The 20,479-nt window shown below is 35.5% G+C and overlaps 1 protein-coding gene across 4 annotated transcripts in view; it reads right to left on the bottom strand.

Annotated features, from left to right (window-relative positions):
* Positions 1-20,479, bottom strand: part of Mipol1 (mirror-image polydactyly 1) — a 281,225-nt gene that overhangs the window by 202,471 nt on the left and 58,275 nt on the right. For all 4 annotated transcript variants that reach the window (XM_076941854.1, XM_076941855.1, XM_076941856.1 and 1 more), the window contains 2 exons: positions 2,738-2,943; positions 101-227 (listed from right to left, as the gene is read on the bottom strand). In XM_076941854.1, coding sequence (XP_076797969.1) covers positions 101-227; positions 2,738-2,871 — 261 coding nt within the window. In that variant the 5' untranslated portion in view covers positions 2,872-2,943. The remainder of the gene's footprint in view (positions 1-100; positions 228-2,737; positions 2,944-20,479) is intronic.

A 20,479-nucleotide genomic window follows, 5' to 3' on the forward strand; every position in this document is an offset into this window, starting at 1 on the left:
AACACAAAATAAAACTGAATCCTAATGGACAAGAGAGGAAACTAGAACTGTCAACAGTTAAAACACTGTTTACAGCAATTAGACTTCTACATGTCTATACCTTTTTATTGCTTGTTCTGAGAATTTCCAATTCCTTTTGAAGATATGCTACTGATGCCTCTTTATTTAAGTCTGGGATAACTTGATGAGAAATCACAGATTCATAATTCTTTCCACATTCCATAATACTGTAAATAAAGAGGACTTTTAAATAATTAATATACATGACTCCATACAGGACATATATTTCTTATTAACAATAAATAAGAAAAGGTACTAAAGTTTAAACTTTTATGTAGTCAAAGTATGATGACTACAAAACAATAAATATATCAACTTACCAACAGGAAAAATTGAGTTTGTGGAAACACACAGTGATCCCAAAGAGACTCTGGTTCAGTCTGATTAGGTCTGGTTCAGTATACTTGACAAGAGTTCAGATTAGAAGCTATAAATGTTTTGATTTGTAGTTCCGTTTGGGAGATATATATATGTGTGTGTGTGTGTGTGTGTGTGTGTGTGTGTGTGTGTGTGTGTATACATATATATATATATCCCAAATGGAATATATATATATGTATATATATATATATATTCCTACATACATGTGTGTATGTGTGTATGTGTGTGTATTTTATGAAAATGGAAACAACCTTTTCCCCAATTCTATGAAAACAGTATCACATTCACATTTTCATTATTAACTGAAAGACATTAAAATTAATATCTATTCCCCAAAGAGTTAATAGTAAATACATTCCATCAGAACCTTAAGAGACCATATCCAGAGGTTAGGCAAGGTCCTTGGTTGGGGGATGGGGCACCCATTCATCTCCAAATTCTTAACCCAGAAGGTCTCCTGTCTAAAGGAAATACACAGAAAAAGTGTGGAGCTGAGACTGAAGGAAAGGTCATCCAGAGTCTGCCCCACCTGAGGATCCATCCCATATACACACACCAAACCTAGACACTACTGCAGATGCCAAGAAGTGCTTGCTGACAGAAGCCTGTTACAGCTGTCTCCTGAGAGGTTCTGTCAGAGCCTTACAAATACAGAGGCGGATGCTTTCAGCCAACCATTGTACTGAGCACAGGGTTTTCAATGGAGGAGTTAGAGAAAGTACTGAAGGAGCTGAAGGAGTTTGACACCCCATAGGAAAAACAACATCAAACAACCAGACCCTCCAGAGCTCCCAGGGACTAAACCACCAACCAAAGAGTACACATGGAGGGACCCATGGCTCCAGCCACATGTGTAGCAGAGGATGGCATAGTCTGGCATCAATGGGAGGAGAGGCCCTTGGTCCTGTGAAGACTCGATTCTCCAGTGTAGGGGAATGCCAGGGCAGGGAGGCAGAGGGGAAGCATCCTCATAGAAGCGGGGGTAGGGGGTATGGATGGGAGAAGGTGGTTCCTGAGGGGAAAACAGGAAAGGGGATAACATCTGAAATGTAAATACATAAAATATTCAATAAAATAAATATATATTTGGATTGCATGTGGTCCCCATAAAAGAAAAGAAAGAATGATAAACTGCTGGGGGAAAAACTACAGCTGACAACAATGTCAACCTATAAGCAGGCAGTATAAAGAAGAAATGAGAAAAGGATGGGTTGTTTCTCATGTTATAGTGTTATGTAAGCACTGATGGCTGTGTTACTTAAGCTGGTCTTTGGCACTGAGTCCTAGGGGAGTCAGTGAGTATAGGGCCCTCATACTTTTACACTGAATTTTACCACAGAGCTCAGGGCAGGAACATAAGCTCTACCATTTATGTTTCTTATATGATTATAAATATGTTTATCCATTCTCCCATCATCCTTGCCTCTATACCCTAAAATTTACTCCCAATTGTACTTCAGTAAGAATCTGACACTAAGCAAGAAGAACACCAATACAGTTATTGATTTTACTATGTATTGATATCAATGAATATATCTGAACAATTTTGAACAAAGTAGCAGCCCCACAAAACTTTTAAAGTACAACTCTGGAAAATACAAAAATCAGAATTATGTTGTCATTTTTAAATCTTATGTTATCTTTACTATACATGGTTAATTATCAAAGTAGTATAATCTCACTCATAATAAACACAGGTGTCATAGATTCAAACTTCTTCACAGAGGATGACTTAAAGCCACAGAATGTAGAATAATAAGAAAGGGAAAAGGTAGATAGAGTACGTGTTCACTCTAAAATTACTCAAGTCACCCGAAACTGAGAACGTGTCGATGGAAAAATAAACACCTTTGAGCAGGTTTGATCTTTGGCGAATCATATATCATTTATATCAGTTTCACAAGTATCCTTATATAATAAAGTCATAAAAAATAATATTGAATAAGAATCAAATCTCATTGCTTTCTTTAAACCCATTTTGTGCTTTCTCTCAGCTATCTAGATACATTATATCAATATCATGGAAGAAACTGAAACCCTTACAGAGACCTGAAATTGGTCTTTATTAAATTAATTAATTACACTATTTTTTTTATATCCCAACTGTTGCTCCCCCTCCAAGTCCCCCTCTCAGAGTTCTTCCCCCATGCCCCTCCCCTTCACATTGAAATTGTTTTCAAGTCACTAACACATTAAATTTATCTGGCACCAAAATGAAAAAGAGAGAAAAGGTATTAAGGAAAGCGTACTGTTCTAATTCTTACTTTTTAGATTAAATACCAAAACCAACACACACCTGCACTTTGCAGACAGACCTTCATCTGGACAAGGACCAATGACCTGAAAATTGCTGCATTTTCTTCCTGGTAGTTCAAGGTCCTCAGATGTGACTTCATTGCCTAATTCCTGCATGTTCTGCTCAGAATTCATAGTCAGCTTCTCAGCTACTGGTGCGCTCTCACTTCCCCTGAGGTCTCTTGTGCAAGACAAATATGGCTATATCTGCAATGAAGCAAATGACACATGATATATAAAAGGACATAGACACATAGGAAAAGTGTTGAGTCAAATGACCATCCTTGTAAAAACACACTCATGAACTTTAACACAGTTACTAGTGTCACTCTGAAAACTGGGTATGTGCAATGCAGCATTTGTCATCCCATGTCCCTGAGCAGAAGGCATTTAGATCAGTGGTTCTCAACCTTCCTAAAATTGTGACCCTTTCTTTATACAGTTCCTCATGTCATGGTGACCCCCAAACACAAACTTATTTCATTGTTAATTCTTAGTTGTAATTTTGTTACAGTTATGAATTCTAATGTAAATATCTGATACAGGGTAGCTGATATGCAACCTCCATGAAAAGGTCATTCAAGCTCTGAAAGTTGAGAACCACTGTTTAGAGGAATAGCTTACACATCGGGCTACACACTTGTGACCTGAGTTTCTAAAACTTGGCAGAGAAGGCCATGCCTGTGCTAACTGAATCAAAGCCTATGGAGGTGGAATCAGCTGCTAAGTTTTACATTGCCTAAGTGATTACAGTTGATGTTGAGGACCATCAATTTAAACATACATTATTCTCAAAATAGCAAATATAAAACTATGATGACAGTAAATCAATACTGTGCAATGGAACTGTGATTCAGCCTGGAGAAAAAATTACAGCCTTAATAAGTGTATTATGCCATACAAGACATTTAACATATCATTTCCTGTCTATAAAATGTAAATAAAAAATATCACTGGCTTAAAAGAGTGCCTGACATACCAGTAAAGATGATTTATCTCAGTAGACATCATCATATTAAAATGAATGTAATAATTTTAACCTCAATATCATCAAAAAATTTACTGTGTATGCCTAATTATATCACAAAAATTATTTAAGTGTATACACTAAGCAATTTTATTTTAAAGAGATAAAATATATTTCATGGCATAATAAAATTTGCAAGTAATGCATTATTACTAAAATTAAAATGCACAACTATTGATTGCAATGTGTACTTTATTAACTGCAAAGAAATAATTCTTCACCTTTAAAAAGTAGCCTTGGCATAAGTCTAACACCTCTCTGGATGTTTTAACTTTCCATAGTGAGCTTATGAATTTAGAGAATGCAGCTCTGCTAAGATTTGATGCTGCAGATACTGCTGATAAAATTACCCATGGCCTGAGGTCAGTATTTCTGTTTTGGTCAAGCTTTGAGAATGGCATATATAGCTTGATCTTGCTAGCCCTTTTTGTCCTGAGAATATTTTATTCCTGCTCATCATTTTAAAGCTTGTCTTTAACAACATCATGTTGACAGCCAAAGTACATGACTTGAAACTAAAAATGGACCCCCAGGTAGAGTTATTAAATTAACAGGCTGGCAAGCCAAGGGCAGGTAAGATTCTGCACAGAGCCTTACCAACCTAAGACATAAGTGCATTGCCTTTGAAATGCATATTACACAAGGGGTAAGGAAGACATTCTTGTCAGAACAAACTAAGACAGGCTCAGTCTTGCTATGAAACAAAAAAGAGGGAAAAGTGGAGAGCTTTGGGGGCTGCTTGGCAAGAATCTGACATTAGCCTAGAACAAAGAAGTAATCTCAGGCAGGAATCTGACATTAAGCTAAAACAAAGAAGTAATTTCAGGCAGGAATCTAAATCTTAAGCTAGAACAAGGAAGTAGGCATCAGGCATGAAAATGACTTTGGACAAGGACAGGGAAGTAGACTCAGATATTTTGGTCATCCTGATAAGCCCTTAGAAACAGGGATCATGGGAGTGTTCAGGGAACTTTGCTTATTGCCTTGCTTGTTCTTTGACTATTTGTGTTTATTTTCTTGCTTGTTCCTTGACTATTTGCATCTATTGTATTGCTAGTTCCTCAACCTAGAACTGGCCTTAATACTTGCATGTAATTAAAATGGCATAGAAGCAAAAAGGAGGAGAGGGGGCTAGGATAGGTGGTTTCTGAGGGGGTGATGGGGAAAGGGGATGACATCTGAAATGTAAATAAATAAAATATCCAATATAAAAGTAAGATAAAAAAGAAAAGAAAAAAAGTAGCCTTGGTGTTGAGCTTGGAAATCTACAAACATAATATCCTTTCAAGATTAAAAAAAAAAAAAAAGTAATATTGGGCTGGAGAGATGGCTCAGTGGTTAAGAGCACTGATTCTTCTTCCTGAGGTCCTGAGTTCAATTCCCAGCAACCACATGGTGGCTCGTAACCATCTGTAATGAGTTCCGACACCCTTTTCTGGCATGTCTGAAGATAGCTGCAGTGTACTCATATACATAAGGTAAATAAAATCTCTAAAAAAAAAAAAAAGTAATATAGAAGCAAACTATAATACAAAAGTAACTTTCATAAAACTTCATTTTATGTTTTGTTTGTATTAACTATAGATAATAAAAACAAGTACAGATATCATTCATATTGGTAAATGTAAGATACATAACAAATCAGTAGCTTTTGGTAAGTCATTTTCATTCTCTTTGTTGAAGACACAAATTAGAAGAGAGAAGCATTGTACTGTAACTGCATACTATAAAGTAACTGACATTTCAACATATATTATAGCAAAATGTTATATTTAAAGATTTTCAATTACAAATCTGAAAACTCATTGTTAGCTTTAGGTGTTTATTCACCATTCTGTTTTCCTGAAATAACTGACAAAAGAATGAGACCCTCAAACACTAAATGAGAAATTTTAGGGGCACAAAGCAGTCTATCATAAGTAGGTCATGCTTTATAACAGAAATATATATCTCTACAAATAACTTAAAAAGGACATATAAATAATAAAAACTGCCTTCAAAGACATTTCATTAAAGACCTTTAGAGTCTTATGCTGTCCCGTTAATGAGGAGCAAAGACTCCTCATAAAAGAGGCAGGATAGGCTGTGAACATTGAGGTCACAAAAGCTCCCAAGTTCCTATGACAACAACACTCCTACTGTGTTAGACTTTGAAGACTCCGACCCTTTAAGAACAATTATACTACTATCTACAACTTGGTCCAGTTATCTAATGTATGCATGTCTAGGCCTACTTCAGCATCTTTCTCCATCCAGTGTTTTATTCCTAGTGTTCTGTTTCTGTTGTTCTGCTTTTATTTGTGCTTCTCTTTAACCCTGACAGCCATGCTGCTATTTGTTTACTAAACTTATAACTTTTCTACTAATTTAACCTGTCAGATTATAAGACTCCTTGAGTTCTTTGAGAATCTCCAGTGAGTATTTCACTGTGACCATCCTCCATTCCAAACTTCTGGAAAAGAAAATGGTATTTGGTTTCCTCCCATATCTCAGAGTGATGATACCTGGAGTCATAGTAAAATAAGTGTACACATTTCTGACACTTCTTTCTAAATTTATTTTATGTTTATGGGCATTTTGCCTGACGTGTATCTGTGTATGATGTATCACTGTGTGCCTAGTGTACATGAAGGTCAGAAGAAGGCATTGGACTCACCACAACTAGAATTACAGTTGAGTCACCATGTGGGTGCTGGACTAGAACACTGATCCTCTGGAAGAGCAGCCATTGTTTTTAACTGCTGAGACATCACTCCAGCCCCAATTTCTGAAACCTCTTCATTTTAATTCCAAAATGTTTTAAACTAATAGTTTAGAGGTCATAGCAGGAGGATTTCTAGATAGTGAATTTCAGGCTAGCCTAGCTCCAGAGTAAGACCCTGTACTAACAATATTACCCTCCCTAAAAAAAAAAAAAAAAAAAAAAAAAACCTAAAAGTTAATATTTGAAACATGTAATGTCTAAGGAACCCATACTGTGTGGTTTAGCTCTATACCTAATTTTGTTCAGTCATAAAACCTTTTAGATTCCTAATTTGATCTGTTCATCTGACATTTGGAACCTGCTCTGTAAATCAAACTATCTATACTCTTTTATTGAGAATTTAATTTTACTTCAGAGTAAACAAGGCTGATTTATAAAATCTTTCCGTTTGCCTGCCTGCATTTTATTTTTTTAACAAATCCATTTTTGAGAAATGCTATTTCACCAAATTAGTGCTAAATATTGGAAAGGCTTTCAAATGTTCTTCTTCAGTACATTTTCCTATACAAGTATTCAATCCTTATATAAAAATTCCATCTTTTAAATTCTATTACTCATTCAGTATTTTGATATTTGTTTGTGGAAACCAGAGTATGATATACCCTGTGGCAGAGTCCTGTGAACAAATATGAGTGATGAGCAGAAACTTCTATTACAGACTCTAGCACAATTATTATTTAAAAATTGATGTAATGATTTGAATATTTGAATGCAACAAGGTCCAGGCAAGAGATATACAACTGATTGTATGTAGCATATATGCATACTCAAAATGTATACTCTGAGAAGCCTTTACAAAGGTATTTGCTCCAAAAGTGTACAAGCAAGATTATGCAAATAAATGAGCTGCCAAACAGTTAGTTCAGAGATAAAAAGTTGACAGATCGCAAGAATAACACCTTAAGAAAACTAATCTTCAGGGATCATTGTAGATGGGGCAGAAAGATTTTGAAGAGCCAGAGGAATAGGAAGTTCACTGCGAAGCTGCATCTCCTGGAAATGTCAGAAGCTAGACCAATCAAGTCTCACCTCATCAACCTGAATGTGTAAATGTGAAATGAACAGCTAATGTATGAAAGATGCATGAGGCCTAGATCCTACAAAAAGAACTACAGGCAAATAGGAATAGTCTTCCCTGATGAAGATCACACTAATTGGCTAGCCAAGACCAAATGATTAGTCCTATAAACACACACAAGTAATGTTAAGCTGAGTGAGTAGTTTGAATTTATGTATTCAGGAATATGCATACATATATCAACAAGAGAGCAGAGGAATACTCAGAATTTAGAGGAAGCAAAAGGGGAAATAATGTGACTTTCATAATTTCTTTCCATATATGTATACATATATGACAATATGTTACTATACAGTATGATCACACATATGATATATATTCTCATATATGTTGCTTACTCCTATATATACCTATATATTCATGTATATGAGAACAGAGAAATAAGAGCCAGGTGTGTCACGTGCCTATAATCCTAGCACTTTAGAGTGGAGACTGGAGAACTGCCACAGGATCAAGGCCAGACTTGTCTTACCAAGCTCTAGACCAGCCAAAGCTACAAAGTTAGACTCTATCTTTAAAAGGCTCCTAAATAATAGAATTTATTTTAATAATATTTCAAAGGATTTTAGTTACTAAAATCAAGGAGGAAATAATCATTTACTTGGGGAGTCTCCAGTCAGCAAGAACTTTAACAAACCAGGTATTTCTTACATTACATTTGAGTGAAAACTTCTAAAATGAGAAGCAGGATAGAGATCAAGATGTGGCCAATGGAGAACAAAGAAGGAGTGAAATGGACCGCTGGCAAAGATACTTGGAGAAGAGGAAACCAAAGTTAAAGATGCTAAAACGTCACTTTTGAAGGCACCAAGGTCACGGAGAAATGGCAGGAAACAAAGAGAAGAAATGGGAAACAAATGTAAATCTCTTTGGAGGTTACAAAAGCACGCTAAAACATAAAATTAAAAAGAAAACACATTTGATGATCAGTAAAATGCCTTTCTCTATTTTTTTTCATTTTAAAACTAAGTTGTCTTATAAAACAGTTAACACAAACAAACAAACAGACAGACAGACAGACAGACAAACAGAAGCTATCCTGTTAGCCCTCCGCCTGCATTCCTCTGCCCTGTCAGTTGACTACTGTTCAAACTGTATGCCCATACAGTTTTCTTTCCTGAAACACTTGAGAGTACATTTCAGGCATGAACTTAGACATTTTGGTAGTTAAGGATGGTAATTTACTATTTCAAATATATCTTTAAATTTTGTTATTACTATCTAATGCTATCACTGTTGTGCTAACTTATACCTCAACTATCTGGAATACTCTGGATAGCTACTACCAGGTGTTTCTCTAAAATGCCATGCACTGCTACTGCCAAAGGAAGTGTATGCATCTGGACCGCCTGAGTAGAACTGATGCTCACCTTTTGAAATCAATACTTATTGTAGGGTAGCTACAATATAAACTTTGAAGACCTTGTCTCTCTATAGTGGGCTTAGGCACCATTTCAAGAAATGATATTCACAATTGAAATAATTCTTATATTACTTATGGAAATATCAGGATTGCAAACAGGTTCAGTGTCACTGTGTTTAAACAATAGATTCCTTAACCTAGAAAATAAACCAAATTATGATATCATTTTTTTGTTTAGAAAAGAAAGCTCTGACATTCTCTTTGGGTTCATTTCTCCACACAGTTATACAGAAATGTATAATATCTGATGCTACCAAAAAATTATAATTCACAGCCCAAAATTATTTCGTGACTATCACACAGAAGTGATAAGGTGGCTAGAACCAAATAGGATTCTCAGAAGCTGGGAAAGTCTCTTCTGCCTGGCTTTGTAAATAGTTTGTGACAACTGGTGTCTGTGTGAATGGGTCTGACGGTCCCCTCGGGGGTCAATAGTGTTTACAGAGCTGTTTCCTCAGAGTGGCTGAACTAGAATCATCCCCAGGGATCCTACCAGGTTACTAAGAATAGCAATGACCCAGTCACCTGAGAGCTCAAGAATAGAAAGAGACAAGCAGATAGAAGGAATATTGGCAAATACACATTAGAATAAATAAACCACTATTTCTTTTTAAAGTTTCTTTTCTTTTTGAGACTATAATTACGTCATTTCTCCTTTCCCTTTCTTCCCTTCAAACTCTCCCCTATACTCCTCCATGATCTGTATTAAATTCATGGTCTTTTTTCATTAATTGTTAGTGTGTGTGTGTGTGTGTGTGTGTATACATAAATTTTCCTAAATATAACCCACTCAGTCTATAAAATATAACTTAGAATTCATACCTAAAAATAATGGTATCAGGCAAGTCATTACTCTGCTTCTGACACCTGCTAGCTATTTATAAGCACTTCTTTAAATTCTGATTTGAGAAGAAAAGAGGAAGTAGAAATTATTACATTTTGCAACTGATTCTATAAATATAAAAATAAACCATATTGTTTACTGCTTTTCATTCCTATACTATCTCCAGCTATTAGACTATAAACAAGATATAATGAAAGACTTACCACAGTGTTTTACATTTTAAACAGAGTCTTTAAAAATGAATACTAGTTTCAAAATACCAAAAGACTAATATGAGCTAGAGGCTCCTAATGACACCTGCTACTTTTAAGGAATTTAAAAGTATATGTATATATGTATGCATGGATATGTCTATCTGTACAAATACTACTTATTTCAGTTAGTATGCATTTCCAATGCTCTGTCTCCTTTTCTTCGGGAGTCAAAAAACAGTATTGACATAGAACACATACATGTGCTCCCCCTGACACACACAAAAGAGAAAGGAAAGAAAACATCAAAAATATTGCAGTAATTCCACATAATGGGGGTTGTAAGATAAAACTTACTTTTTAAGCTTTCTTAAGTATAATTAGCACACACTGATAGACTGTGAGTTTCCAAGCAGAAGTATAATTCATGAGATGATTCTGAAAACAGACTGAGGTTTAAATTCTAATGCCATGGCCTACTGTATGACCTGTCACAAATACTATTACTTATTAACTTGTTTGTTCTTCTCACTGACTTGGTTAGGCCGAGGTGGAAAGAACAGCTCAGTCAACAAAATTCTTGTTATATAAGCATGAGTACCTGAGTTCAAATCTCCAGAACCCATGTAAAGGCTGTCCATGATGGCATCATATAACTGTGTCCCTAGTATTAGCCAGGTAGAGACAGGAGTACCTGAGAACCCAGTGACCAGCCAGTCTTGCTAAAACAGTAAGCACTAGGTTTGATAAGAGACCCTGTCTCAAAAAATACAATAGAAATCAACAGAAAAACATACCACCATCAACCTCTAGTGTTCACATGCACACTTATAAGTGAGTACATACATATACACAGACAAATATAAATGAATGAATGAATAAATAAATGAATACATGAACAAATGAATGGCAGTTTAACCTTAAATTCATAATCCTACTGGCCTGGCTTTCCCATTGGTAGAATTTCAGGAATGCATCACATGTCTGGCTATTAACAAATTAACCTCCATTAATTTCCCTACCAGTAAAGTTGAAAAAATATCCCCCTCAAAAAGTCCTTAGGATCAGTAAATTATAGAAGCCTCTTGGAAAAGGGTTAACACAGAGCATATCTCAATAAATACTAATTATTTATTTTAAATCTTCTCTGTGAAAGTTACATTGTTTATTTTTACTTCCAAATTTTCCCATCTTTTGATGAAACAAGTACAAACTGGACATCAAATTCAAACTTTAAATTATATTTTATTTTAATTAATTTTTCTTAAATATTAAGAATTAAAGCAAAAATTATATTTATTGTCCTTATATTAATCCAAATGAAAATTCCCCAGCTTGTTCTGTGTTCTGACTGTTATTCTAACATAGGATATTTTTATATATACATTTATTTTCTTCTTCAGGAACTGTTATCAACTATGTAAAAAAATCAGATACATTAATTCATATAGTATTTTCTCAATAGAACACCTACACAAAACAATTAGTAAAAATTATCTGATTTAATGAGTTGCAAACAGAAAATAACTGCTTAAGAGGGTTAATTTTAAATAATATTCAACATTTCAGCATTTTCAGAGAAAAATTTAAAAGTAACACATTTTAAAATTTAAAAGCACACAGATAAAGAAAGTCCCTGAAAAAAACAGCAATCTTATATGAAGGACATTGTTTATATATTTCTGCAAATTCAATGTAGTGACAGGAACAAAATTAATTTTTAAAATTTAATTATGACAAGCGAGGAGTGAGGCAGGGACCTGGGAGGGAAAGAGGACGGGGTGGGGGAGAGGGGAACCTGATCAGGTACTGGGTACAGGAAAAGGATGAATCCCTGAGGGCCAACAGAAAGAATGGAAACAGGCAACCTAGGAAGGTAGGAGCTTGGGAGCACCCTCCAGAATGTACCTGAGAGGTGAGAGACTCTCGGGACTCAAAGGACCCTAGATGAATGCCTTACAGTGGGGAGAAGGAACTTGTAGAGCCCACCTCCAGCAGAAAGGCAGGGCATCGAGTGAGGGAGGGAGTTATTATTCCACAGTCAAAACTCTGACCCATAATTGTTCCTGTCTGAAAGAACTGCAGGGATGGGAATGGAGAAGAGACTGAGGAAAAGAAGGTCCAGCGACAGGCCCAAAGTGGGATCTAGCTCAAGGGGAGGTCCCAAGGCCTGGCCCCATTACTGAGGCTATGGAGCGCCCTCAAAAATGGACCTCTCATGACCACACTCTGGAAGACCCAACAAGCAGCTGAAAGAGTCAGATGCAGATATTTGCACCCAAACAATGGACAGAAGCTACTGACCCTGTGGTTGAATTAGCGAAAGGCTGGAAGAAGCTGAGGAGGAGGACGACTCTGTAGGAGGACCAGCAGTCTCAGTTAGCCTGTACCCCTGAGATATCTCAGACACTAGATCACCAACCAAGCAGCATACACCACCTGATATGAGGTCTCCAACACATATACAGCAGAGGACTGCCGGGTCTGGGTCCAGTCAGAGAAGATGCACCTAACCCTCACGAGACTGGAAGTCCCAGAGAGTTTAAGAGGTCTGGTGGGGTGGGAGGTGGGGTAGGGGAACATCCTCGTGGAGACAGGGGGCGGGGAGGAGGTATAGGATGTGGAACAGTCGGAGGGTAGACTGGGAGGGGAAATAAAATTAGCAGTGCAAAAAAATAATTTTAAAATTTTTATTTTATTTTTTACTCATTCACTTTATATTCCACTCACTATCCCCCCTCCCACAATCCTTCCTCATCACCCCCTCCACCCTTCTCCTCTGAGCAACCCCCCCCCCATCCTCCTCACTCTGGCACTTCAAGTGTCTGTGAGGCTAGGTGCTTCCTTTCCCGCTGAGGCCACACAAGGCAGCCCGGCTAGATGAACTATCTCAGGTACAGGCAACAGCTTTTGGGATAGCCCCATTCCAGTTGTTCAGGACCCACATGAAGGTTGAGCTGCACATCTGCTACAAGTGAGAGGGAAGGCCTAGGTCCAGACAGTGTATGTTCTTTCCTATGGGGTTCCTATCCCCTTTGGGACTGCAATCCTTCCCTCTATTCTTCATAAGAGTCCCTAAACTCCATCCACTGTTTGGCCGTGGGTGCCTGCATATGTCCGAGTCAGCTGCTGGGTGGAGCCTCCCAGAGGACAGCATGCACATCTACACAATGGATACTAGTCAGCTATTAAATACCAAAACATCATGGATTTTGCAGGCAAATGGATGGAACTTGAGAATATCAACCTTGAGTATGGTAACCCAGTTCCCAAAGGACATGCATGGTATGTGCTCACTTATAAGTGGACTCTAGCCATAAAATACAGGTACCATGTTACACTCCATGGACCCAAAGAAGCTAATCAACAAGGAGGCCCAAACGAGGAAGCTTGAATCTCACTTAGAAGGGGAAATAAAATAGGCATAAGAGGCAGATTGAGGAAGGGAACTGAAAGAGAGAGGGATGGGGGTATGGGGGGTTCAGGATCAGGTGTGGGGAAGGACAGGAGAGATGGCAAGATGGCTAGATGTCCGTGGAAATGAATGGGAATCTGCAATTGATGGGAGTGAGGGGGTGGGGACATTGACCTTAGCTGTGACTCACTACACTGGAGATATGGAACTTGAAGAGGCTACCTCCTGTAGCCAGACAGAAACCCCAGTGGAGCTACAGAGACACCAACACACCCACAAAACTTTCAACCCAAAATTCATCCTGTCTTCAAGTAATGTAGGCATGGGGGAAGAAGCAAAGACTGATGGAATGGGCAACCAATAACCAGCCCAACTTGAGACCCATTCCTAACACTACAAATAATACTCTGTTATGCTTACAGACAGAACATAATAATTTAAAATAAGTAAGATAATTTTAGCACTTACTACATGATGTTAATTTACAATCAGAACACAGATTCCTAGCATTCAGAGAGTCACAAGAAATTGAAAAATAATTAAAATAGTCTTTAAGAATGCAAACTTTATACCTGAACACTGTATGCTCACACTGACTTTATATGTGGGTACTATATGCTCACACTGACTTTATACATGGTATGATATACTCACACTGACTTTATACATGGGTGCTGTATGCTCACACTGACTTTATACATAGCTACTGTACACTCACACTGACTTCATATGTCGGTATTGTATGCACACACTGACTTTATACATAGTTATTGTACACTCACACTGACTTTATACATGGGTGCTGTATGCTCACACTGACTTTATACATAGTTATTGTACACTCACACTGACTTTATACATGGGTGCTGTATGCTCACACTGACTTTATACATAGTTATTGTACACTCACACTGACTTTATACATGGGTGCTGTATGCTCACACTGACTTTATACAGTTATTGTACACTCACACTGACTTTATACATGGGTGCTGTATGCTCACACTGACTTTATACATAGTTATTGTACACTCACACTGACTTTATACATAGTTATTGTACACTCACACTGACTTTATTTAAGATCGGGCTTCAACAGTCATGACTTAAGCAACATTATGATTTTCAGCAGTTTGTTTACAGATTTATTGCCCTTCATGTAAGCTTTCAAAAACTCTGTCTATATATTTTTAGGTTATTCTCATACATATATACAGCAAAATAAAATTATACAGCAATCTTTTGTCTATATTTCAATTTCATCATCAAGTTAATAATAAACTTGCTGTGGTTAAACACATTATAGAAAAAGAATTACATAGATGTGTCCTCTAATCTTTATGGTCTTATATAAGACCCATCTGCAGATACTTTGTATAAACTCTATTATACTCATCCCCTGAAAATACACACTACAAGAAAGTAAACATATTGAATTATTATTTCATTGACATGAATCAGTAAAAGAAAATAATGACTTTTAAAAGAATCTCAAAGATACGCAGACACCACATAAGCAGTAAAAATGTGTACTTGTTGAATGTGGTTGCATCACTGGTAATCACAACACTCAATATTCTGAAGCAGGGTGACTGTAAATTTGATGACAACCTATACTCCAGGTTCAAGACAAGATCTATTGATGTAATTCAGTCACAGTTTGTGGAGCAAAACTTCCAAACATCCTATTCAAGAAAAGGTGAAAGAGTGGGTATGAATTTGAGGTTAGCCTGGGCATCACAGTAAGACTCACTGAATGCAAAACAAAAAAGAAGAAAAAAGAGAAAAAGAAAACAGAAAATTTTTAAAAATACTGAATAAAACTTACTAAGCATGAAGATGCTGCCAGATGTTAAACAGGATTTAAAGGTAGATAAAAAGTATATATGTTTTCAGGGGAAATGGCAAAGATTCGGGGAGACAAACAACAGAGTAACAATTACAAAGAGATAGGCAAAAGGTTGGTGACAATTCTGTGGAGGTCAAATGCCAAAAGGCATTCATATCATTTAAAATGTTCAGTAATCACATAAACAAGAAATAAGAAACAAGTAATAATAACATTACAAAAACTGCTACAATATTCAATATAAAATCATTTTGAGATATCTTATATCTTACATTCTTCTTATAGTATATTGTCAGCACATCTCCCTTCAGAGTATAGATACAGCTATATGATTCTGAAAGCTTTTTGCAAGCTTTAAGTCCCCCACCCCAAGCCTGCAATACTGTCAGTAGTACTCACTTGGAAACTAGAGTTAGTATCAGAACAAACGCATCCTTTCAGCCCATCCTGGTTAAGTAAACACATCAAAAAGAAGTGCTGAGGTGATTTATCTCTGACTATGACAATCCAACGATTTGGATTCAAATCACCCCCGGCTGTTCATAGAAATAACTTTACTGGAATTTTCTTATTTTACTATGTAAGAGCAACTTCAAGAGGCAATCCTGCACCAACTTTTTATAAACTTTATGTATTGACAAACTGAAATGCTCATAAACACAGCAATATTTAGTCTATTAAAAAGATCAGATTTATAATCAAGAACTATTTACAATATATAAATATTCATAAAATTCCTAAAATTTAAGTAAGATTTTTATTTTTAATGTTTTTTATTCTGATGTAGTGAATGAACAGACTAAAATAATGTAATCCATCTTCTAAAGCTTAAAATACTTATATTAGAAATAAGGCTTTGTAAAACTTATATCATCCTAATTAAAATACTGAAAATATTCTTTAACTTGAAGTAACTATTAAATTGAAAAAATAGTTCAACAGTAAATTTTATTCTTTTATTTTCCTTGTCATGATCTATCTGTAATTTTAATATATTTCAAAGATTTTCAGGCTTTCTCAATTTTTCTAAGAATAATTCATATAATGTAACTAAAACATAAACAAACTCAGTAAATTTTTGGCTTTTATAAGTAAATAAGTTTAATCATATTTTTGTCTTCAGCTGAATGGATGGCTATTATAAACTCAATTCTGATAACATTCATTCAAGCGAAAGCTCTTAGACACATAAAGAGAAAACCAGATTTTCTTTCTAGGTCCTTTTCATTTTGTTTAAGAATATATTTAGAATCAGAAATGAAACAGAACCACCACTCAGATACCAATCGAGACTCACTGACATAAAACACTAGTTCTAATGGATGGATGATTGTGTTTGGTCTTTGGAAACTTTGAAGTATAGGTAAGTCTTGATCACACAAATTAATAAATCCTAAAGCTGCAGTTAACAATAACCATTACACCCAAATTCTGCAGCTTAGCCCAGCCAATTTTTCAAAAGGTCAGGTTGTGAACTGGAGAAGATCAGGGAGGTCCACCGCATAGCTTTGTTGCCAGGCATCTCTCGTCTGGATTGTTGCAGGCGTTTATTAGTATTCGTCAGCAGACTCAACAAAGCAAACAAGAAATTCAAGCACGAATAATAAAATGAAATGCTGCTATATAACCCTTTGTCATTCAGCAAATATGGGACTTTTTAGCTACATTGTTCCTAAACCTGGGTTACTACTTTAATTTTTCTCCACAGTGCTGACTGAATGAGTATGCATGTGTGTTAAATGCGCAGCTCCCCTAACAACTGCAGGACTGCCATTTAATCTGTTGGAAGATGGACCATTTCCTGTGGGAACCCTGGCTATGATTTCCAGATCCACCAAATAAATCTCAGATTAAGATTCCAAATGAAACCTGCCTTTGGCAGATAAAAAATGTCAAGATGGATATAAACAGTAAAATTATAAATTATCTAGGTGTTGCATGACAAACTAATGTTCAATTTTTTTTGTTGACATCTACCCAGATATCAAAACTATATGAGACATTCATCAAATGTCACACTTTCATAATACTGGAGGCATCATTAAAACTGTTTGACTAAGGACCTCGAAGTGTTTAAGCAGTAGCTCTAAAGTATATTTGTGCAAAGTAGAAGAATAAATTTACATATCAGCAGCAGCTCATAAGGGATGGGTAAATATTCTGTTTATCTCTTATTATAATTCAGGTTACTTTAAATACTAGGTTTTAGGAAATCATTATACTCTATATGGCATTATTATATAATTTTCTATGCAAATGATGTATTTTATTCAAATTTCCCATTATTAGTCAGAAAAACAAAATCATAAACTACAGTGGTAGGAGAGCTATTTCACCAATGACATGTGACCACTGCACCAGTACCTGGCTAGTGACATAAAGTACCGTTAGCCGGTTAGAGTTGACGGTTTAAACTTTTCAAAGCATTGGATCCTTGAGTCATTAAGATTTTTAAAAAAAAGAAGAAAAGAAAAAAGAGAGAAAAGCCTCAGACTCAGAAAGGTAAATTTGTTTTTGATAATGTGTTCATTTCAAATGACCTGAGGGGTAGCACAGACTTTTTTTTAAAAAAGGTAAGAAAAGGTTAATATAGACCATTTTAGAAGCAAATGGCAATTAAAATGCACAGTAAGTCCCTGTTGCTCAGCTCTTTAAAAAGCTCAGTAGCTCTAGAACTATTTCTACAGTGACCTTTTTTGGGTTGAAATGGAGTCTTTGCTTGTCTAACCAGGGCTAATGTAACCCTGTCTTAATCTTAAAGTCCGTATTAGTTGATTATAAAATATAAACAAGTGAAGGTTTCTGAGGGGTAGATCCTACTAACATATTTATTTTTCTGACTTTCAACTCTTAAAAACAATTAAGTAAAACTTCTTGGAGTTTCAAAGTTGTGTAATAGTTGGTTTTAAGAAAGTATTTTAAATAATATATTTAAAGTAGATTTTTTTTCAAATTGTAATTTTCATTAAACTGGGAAAATACAGAAGACTTACTCTCCGTTTCCAACCTTAACCTAAGTATGAAACCTTAAGGATTATATTTGTATTCTGTCTTCCTTATCAAAAAAGACTGTATTATAAGAAAATTAATCCTAAATTAACTCTATGCTAATATTCTAAAAACTGATGCTAATATACACTTTTAAAAATTCTTTTGGGGCAATTGAGAAAATTAATTTAAAAAAATAACTATTTTATGCTTACCTTGTTTGTTTTGTTCCACTAACAACGTTCAAAGCAATGAACAAAGCTAGTTATATTAGCCCACTGAGTTAGATAATTTCAGAACATAACAACAGTCACAACTAAAAAATACGACTTAATTTAAAAGTCGTTTTAAAACAGTTTTAAGTGTCAAATCACAAAACTTATACATGATTTTTTTAGGCACCAAACATATGTTATCAATATAAAATGGGTGATTTTCATTTTTAGTCATTAGTAATTTTTAAGTATTAAAAGTTTATGTTTGAAAACTAGAACAAACCAAAATCTAAATATGAAAGATAAAATATTATTCTTTAAAAATTATTCTTTCTTTCACATCTAATCAATACAATATTTAGATTTTATCAAGAGTTATCAATTTAATCTAAAAGATACAGGCTAATTTGAAGTATCACTGAAATCTGAATACAGAGTCTCACACACCCACTGAGCACATGAGCTACACCACATCTTAGAATATGCTTAATTCAATCATACACACACACACACACACACACACACACACAAACACACACACACAATCTACTTAACAAACTTCAACATTTTGAGGCCTGATGTTTATTTTTTTTCATATTATCCTAACAAAACAGACTGAAAAATAGTATCTGAAGTTCTCCCCAAAATAATGTCCTACATTAGAAAACAAGGCAACAAAAGCTGGAATATTTTGGTAACTCCTTCAAAACTTTTCCTACGACTAGATATTTATGCATAACTAATCACACTGAGTACACATACATTATACTACACAGCTTTGTCATCCAAGTGCAATCTGGAGAAAGTCTCCCAAGGGCCTTCAACCCAGGAAGTTAGCCCTGCCAAGCCAGTTCTGTATTATACCAGGGTAACTCAGTAACTAACCTTAGCATCATATGTACATATGATGTACACTAATTTCCTCAATCAAAATGACAGTGCACATTTAGAACAGTATTTTAATGACTGTGAGAACAGCATGGTTTTAAAAGTCATGAATTCTAATTCATTAAAATTAAAGATACAAGAATAACATAATAATGGCTTGTGTTAAAAGTAAGCATTGTAGGAGTACTCTGAAATAAAATGCAACAGCCAGAAATAAATAAGAGTTTTCAGTGAAGAAAACAGAATATTATCTAAAGAAACTGAAGCAACATCTTCCAAGCTCAAGCAGTACTTTCGTGGTCTACAGTCAAACTTGACAGGGTGTCCACATTTCAATAGAGAAGCCTGAGGGGCAGGTGGGGACTCAGGCTGATCTGGCAGGAGGAATTAACGGAGGGAAAAGATGATGATCAAAATGTATTGCATGTAATTCTCAAGAATAATACAAATATTTTCAAAGTAAAAGAAAAAAAAAAGCATTAAGTTCTCCAAGGAGAAAATTATATCAATGGGACAGAAGTGTGGGAAAGGAAAGTGTATGAAAAGATGCATTTAACATTTCATCTTTATTCAGAGAGATGGTCATTCTGTAAGCTGAAAGACCAAAAGTGTACTAAAAATTCCATATGAACAATTATAACCCCAACTGATTTAAAATGTTTTTTAAACCTTGAAGAAAGAAGGAAGAAAGGGAGATATTGAGAGAGGGAGACAGACATTCGTATTCTCTCAGAAGTTCCCCTTATTGAGAACTTAGGTTAGGTTTATGGATTATAACCAACATCCCACAGTGGCCAGCATGTCTGTAGTGAAAGGGATTGTACATATGTGGAAACAGGAGGTAGATTGAAACACTGTGACATTCTCTCAGTTTTGGTGTGATCTTAAAAGAAAGAAATGAAAGCTAATAAAAAATAACTGCCAAGAAATATTTTTAAAAGAACCTACTATAAACTCAGCTATGTGACATATTCATATCAGAAATGATATCTGTGAAAACAGTCTATACTAAATATTATAACCAGCTAAAAATATGTTACCTTATATAAATAAATTTTATA

The sequence above is a fragment of the Arvicanthis niloticus genome, chromosome 11 (genome assembly GCF_011762505.2).
Source record: "Arvicanthis niloticus isolate mArvNil1 chromosome 11, mArvNil1.pat.X, whole genome shotgun sequence".
In the NCBI taxonomy this organism is placed as follows: domain Eukaryota; kingdom Metazoa; phylum Chordata; class Mammalia; order Rodentia; family Muridae; genus Arvicanthis; species Arvicanthis niloticus.